The sequence below is a fragment of the Arachis hypogaea genome, chromosome 4 (genome assembly GCF_003086295.3).
Source record: "Arachis hypogaea cultivar Tifrunner chromosome 4, arahy.Tifrunner.gnm2.J5K5, whole genome shotgun sequence".
Classification (NCBI taxonomy): domain Eukaryota; kingdom Viridiplantae; phylum Streptophyta; class Magnoliopsida; order Fabales; family Fabaceae; genus Arachis; species Arachis hypogaea.
The window spans coordinates 41,260,707-41,266,515 of NC_092039.1; the positions used below are offsets into that span (position 1 = coordinate 41,260,707).

General features: G+C 34.2%; 1 protein-coding gene across 1 annotated transcript; it reads left to right on the forward strand.

The window, feature by feature from the left end:
- The first annotated feature begins 2,638 nt into the window (after positions 1–2,638).
- Positions 2,639–3,749, forward strand: LOC112794278 (probable mediator of RNA polymerase II transcription subunit 26c). The gene is made up of 5 exons (XM_072234675.1): positions 2,639–2,768; positions 2,950–3,032; positions 3,127–3,194; positions 3,301–3,394; positions 3,534–3,749. The coding sequence occupies exons 1-4, from the start codon at positions 2,709–2,711 to the stop codon at positions 3,318–3,320; spliced, it is 231 nt and encodes a 76-aa protein (XP_072090776.1). The 5' UTR covers positions 2,639–2,708; the 3' UTR covers positions 3,321–3,394; positions 3,534–3,749.
- Positions 3,750–5,809: the final 2,060 nt, after the last annotated feature.

The window sequence follows — 5,809 nt, forward strand, 5'->3', positions numbered from 1 at the left end:
AATAGTAATATAGTCCAACCCAATAAATATATTCAATGAATTATACTAAGTGATCATTTGTCTTTGACACTTCAAATACATGAGCCAATGTTACTATTACCTTTATTATTCTTCTCAATAATTCTAATGGTTTAAAAAATTAGACTGAACTAGTCGGTTGGAGCAGTCTAATAATAAACCAAAAACAATTAAAATTCGATTGATATAATAATCTTTACTAGTAATTAAAAATTATTTATAATAATCTTTATTCATCAGATTAAATACTTATTATGAAAATAACTAAATTTATTTTATAATTAAAAACTTTATAATTAAAAATTATCACATAATAAACCAAAAATAATTAATTATTCGTCTATCAATTTAGAAATTAAAATATAATATGAAATACTGTTTAATATTTTAAAATAGATAAATTAAAATTAGTTTTCAAATCAAATATATTAATTAAAAATTATATTTACGTATATTACAAATTTTATATTGTTTATTATAACTATTATTTACAAAAAAATTTTACAATTACCTTTAAATCGTAATCTTTATTGTTTCTTCTAAAATTTTTTGTTAACCAAATCATTACTCTTTTGGTATTTATAATTAATTTTAAAAATTATTTTAAATAATTATTTAATTAGTATTTTAATATAAATTTTATTAATTCTTATTTCAAACAACGTGTCTAATTCACTCATTTATTACATCATTTTATTTTCATAAATCCATCGCATAATATTTTGTTGCATCTAATCTTAACTAATAGCGTTGGTGGAACAAGTATTGTATTATTTTACTCCACAAAACTTTACGTTTATATCATAAAATAGAATTGGTGTGGTATTACGACCTCCAATCCAAAATAAAATATATACATAATAATAGTTGAAGCAATTTAGTATTCGAGGAGTCTTGAAGGATAGTTTAAGCAAATTCGTGAAAAGAAAAGCCCAACGCTCACGTAACGAAAACTTGCGTACGGAGAAAAGTAAATATACATATATATAATAAGAACAGAGTGTCAAAAGAAACAGGATATCAAGCTCCTAACTCGAACTGCGAAGTCAAGGTCGACCGGAGAATATTTACATACATATATACAATCCCAAGTCTCCCAAATGCACTCTCGTAGTTCCCAATCAAGTCTCTATGAGGTACAAAAGTAAAGAACATATATTAAGGAGAAATATGTATATATATATATATATATATATATATATATATATATATATATATATATTTATGAAAAAGACAACATATTTTTATGAAATGAGAACCGGAGGTTCTCAACATGGTAATGGTGCCCACATAAATAATAATAAGCTCCCGGAAAAGCCAAAAGCAATCCTAGAACTTCAACACTCAGAATTAAACTTAAGGAATAAAATAAATCAGAAATTAAGTAAACTATCTAAGGTTTTCAAGTTCCGAATATAATCCTAACTCAACACTTCACCTTCACCTCCAACCCTTCGAAACACTGGTGGAACTACTCTCGTCACACCTCCGACATACGAGGGGTTTCTCAATTGCATAGACATACAATACAGACAAAGAAAACACAGATATAATGCATTTATAGCGGGTAAAACATATAGCAAATAAGCATAGATATTCAAATAGACAAAACCAAGTAACGCAAACTCAAATAAAGCAGACAAATGCATATGATGTATGTCTTTTCTATTGGTCGTGAGCTCACGTGTCGGTTAATTTGCCAAAACCCAACACACCCGGTAGCTAACCCAGATATCATCTATCATTTGCACATCTCCAAGACGCTTAACATCGGGGGATTAATGCCCGACCACTACTAGAAAACTAGTTATTACAGACGGATATTTCCAACAGATTTTATCCCACGGAAATACAGACGGAATTTCAGAGGGATTTTTTGTCGGAAAACAAAAAAATGAATTAGCATAAATTACAGACGGAAAATAAAATCCGTCAATAACTCTATCGGTAAAATTAATTTTTTTCCATGAGAAATGGTTACAGACGGAAAATCCATCTCTAATTAAATAGACAAAACACTGCATTTTATTAAATTATTACAAACAGAAAATCCGTCTGTAATTTAAATTTTCCGTCGAAAAATATTCAATTAAACCTAAATGAAACACGAGCTTCTTCCAGATCAAACATGAGCTTCTTCATCTTTTCTTTGTAGCACGAGCTACTTCATTCTTCTCTCTGTGGCTGCTTCTTCCGCTGCTGCAGCTGCCGCCGTTGCGTCGCACGAGATCCCTCCACTGCCGCTCTCATCGCATCTACTCCCATCATCGCAGAGCTCTCTCTGCCGCTGCTCTCATCGCATCTGCTCCCTCTGGCTCCTCTTTCATCTAATTCCAACTCGCTCTCTTAGTTCTTCTCGTAACCATCTCAAATTTCAGGTATATATATATATATATATATATCCTGATTTTGTGATTCTGTTCTTCGTGATAAATCTTAGGGCTCAATTTTTCTATGTCATTTTTAGATTTATCATACTCTACTTTTGTGCTTTGTTTGAATCTGCATGTTTACTCTGATTTTGATGAATTATTTTCTACAATCGAAGCTTTTTTGACCTAAAATTCATGGTAGGCCATTACTTTTTATAGCTTTTAATATTTATTTTTGTCATTGTGCTCTTGAAACTTGTTTATTGTGTGTTGCCTTGTTGTTTTATTTGAATTTAGTGACCTGAGGTTTTCTTAATTATGACTTGGAAGGTCCCTGAAGAACATAGTACTAAATTTGATGGATCTTCTATTTTGAAGGTATAAAATTCTAATTCTTCCTCATATTAATCATCTAAATGTTAGTAGTTATTAACACATAAGTTTTCTTGTTGAACTGGTGGCAAAGATGTAGTTCCAAGCATTGAAGGTAACTTAGCTTCTTTTTTTTTTTGAATTAATTTTATTTTCCTGTATAATGGTGTTTGGTTTTTCCTTGTAGGAGACTGACATTGGGAGGCATGTGAATCGGTTGCGAAAGCATTCCTCCAATGGCATTCGTAGATTGGTGAAGCTACTTGTGAGGTTGTTGATTAAACAGTACTTTTCTTTTTATTTTCAAAATTGAATTAATCTTATCATAATTTCAGTGTACTTGATTGAGTTGTTTTATTTGCAGGAAGTGGAAGGAAATTGTGGATGAGTGGGTGAGGTTGAATCAACCGGGTGGAACAGCTTCTCTCATGGGTAAAACCAAACCTCAACTCAAATGTTTTGGGACATTTTTCTTAGTTAAGGAATTAAAAATCCAAGTGTTTGATGATAATGGTTGGCGTTGAATTTAAATTTACAGCTGATGGGGACTCTCCATAGCTGAAAACCACCCAAAACGGGCATCATCGGGTCTTTCTTGGACCCTTTTTTTTATTTTTATTTTTTATATCATGGTAAAGTTTAAGGCCCTTTCTTGGGGCAGTGATTTTCTTCTATCTTAATCAAATTCCAAACTTTTAAAGAATTGTTTTTTTTTCATGTTTTCTTTATTGGAAACTTGTATTCAGATTTAATTTGAATATAATTTGGCAGATGTAGGCGCCCCTTGAGTTGCCTTTTCCTCAAAAGAACGAGCAGCAAAGCATATCTTTTGACAGAGACAGACGCTTTCACCTGAAGTATCAGCAAAGGAGGAGTATGCAAAAGAATTTTACAGGTACCATGGATGTGGATTCAAGTTATCAGAGTGGTAATGAATCTGGAAAGTATGTGCCTTTTGATGTTGAAGACAACCCGAAAAGGGGGATTCCTTGTTTATGCTTTGGTCTTCAGAAGCATTGCTACCTGCTTAGCGTATTTATATTCTTTTAACTTTATCTTTTATTCTAATATTTTGAATAGGTACAATAAAACTCTTTTAGGAGATCATATGGGAAAGTTCCTGATGACAAGTCATCATATACCCATTTTTCAAGCTAATTTCACTTGTTTCACTAGTTTTTATGCACTTTCTTGTACTATAAGTAAGCAATTTAGAGTGGAATTGCATGTTTTATTTGAATTAAACAACCACCATTTAATTTATGCTAAATCATGAGGTTTAAGCTAAATTTAATTTAATTTTAATTGATTTATAAACCTTGTGAATTTAGTGATACTTTGATTGGTTGTTTTGATTATTTGTAGGTGAAGAAAAGAAGAAAAGAATGAAGCGTGGCTTAAGAAAGCGTGGCCCAAGGAAGAAAAGAGTGGGGCGCATGGAAGGAAGGAAGTCACACTGCTCTCCACAAGAGCACACTGCCCTCCAAGGGAGCACAACAATGAACCAAGCATTCAAGGCTTCACTGCCCTGCCCTCCTTGAGGGTGGAGCACAATTCTAGGCCAAGAATAAGGGAAGGAAAAATTCTGCCCTGCCCTCGTCAAGAGCAATTTCGGGCTCCTCATGGAAAAATTCAAGGAAATTGTTCTCCAAGTGCCACCCATGGGTTTCGAACCAAGCTCAAGAGGGAAGGAAGTAGCATTCAAATGAAAGGAAAACAAGCCAAAATTAGTTTGTTTTCAACCTCCAAGGATCGAACACAAGACCTTGAGGAAGCAAGAAACTAGGCGCTACTTTGGTGCCAAGAAAACCAAGAAAAAAGGAGCAACAAAAGCCATCCAGCAAGTTTCGAACTTGGGACCTCACCCAAGAACATGGAAAGCTTGCGCCGCCTACAAGGAGGGCAGAGCAGCATTCCTTGGTGCATGGCGCACAATTTGGCACGGCCAGCACGCACAATTGACGCACAACAAGGGAGCTTGGGCGCGCATCCTTGGCGCATCACAGCACGGGCAGGGAAGCAAGGCACGCCCCATGACACCACTGCCCTGCTCTCCACAAGGGCAGGGCAGCATCCTGATGCCTCTCCCATACTTGGCACGCTAATTGGATCCACATGCAAGGCTTCCCTGCTCTGCCCTCCACAAGAGCAGAGCAGCCTCCTGGGAGCAATATGGGCTGAAACTCATCTAAAAATCCAATTGTATTCAATTCTTCACCCATCTTTCAAGCCCACTCAAAATTCTTAGATCCAAAATAGAAAGTGTATAAATAGGTGTTAGTTAGGATTAGAGAAAAAACTTACTTTCAATTTAATTTTCATCCTTACTCAACTTGAGAGCTCACTTTCCATTTTTCTGTTTTCTGCAATAGCTTGAGAATTGGAGGAGAGAATTCACTTCTTCTTCCTCTGATCTTTTTGTTTTCTTTACTGGGTTTTGTTTGAGTCTTGAGTGTGAAGAATTGAGGAACTTCTGTCTCAATCTCCATTTAAGATCTCTTTGATTTTCCTTCTGCATAATTGAGTTAAATTTCATTTCCTTTACTGCTTCAATCTTCAATTTCTCTTTACTTGCTTTGTGAACTGGGATCTAGGAAGGCATTGAGATTTAGACTTGGCTATCTAGTCTCTTGAGTCCTGAGATATGTGTTTTTCAATTTTAATTTCCTTGTTGAATGCTTCACCAAGCATATTTACATTTCTGTTTGAGATCTAGTTTAATTGAATCCATCTTCTCCTCTTCCGTTTGTTTAATTTTATTGTTCTTTGTTTAATTTCTGTAATCCCACATCCCTGACCCATTTACAATTCAAGAAATTTAGATTTCTTGCACTTTATGTTTTTGTAATTTACATTTCTTGCAATTTAAGATTCAGCTCTTTTTCCTTTTGTTCCCTTTAATTTCTTGCAATTCACCCATTCCCCTTTACAATTCCTGCAATTTAGTTTCAGTCAATTACAAATCACTCAAATCAACTCTTGTTTGCTTGACTAAATCAACCGCTAAGCTAAAATTGCTCAATCCTTCAATCCCTGTGGGATCGACC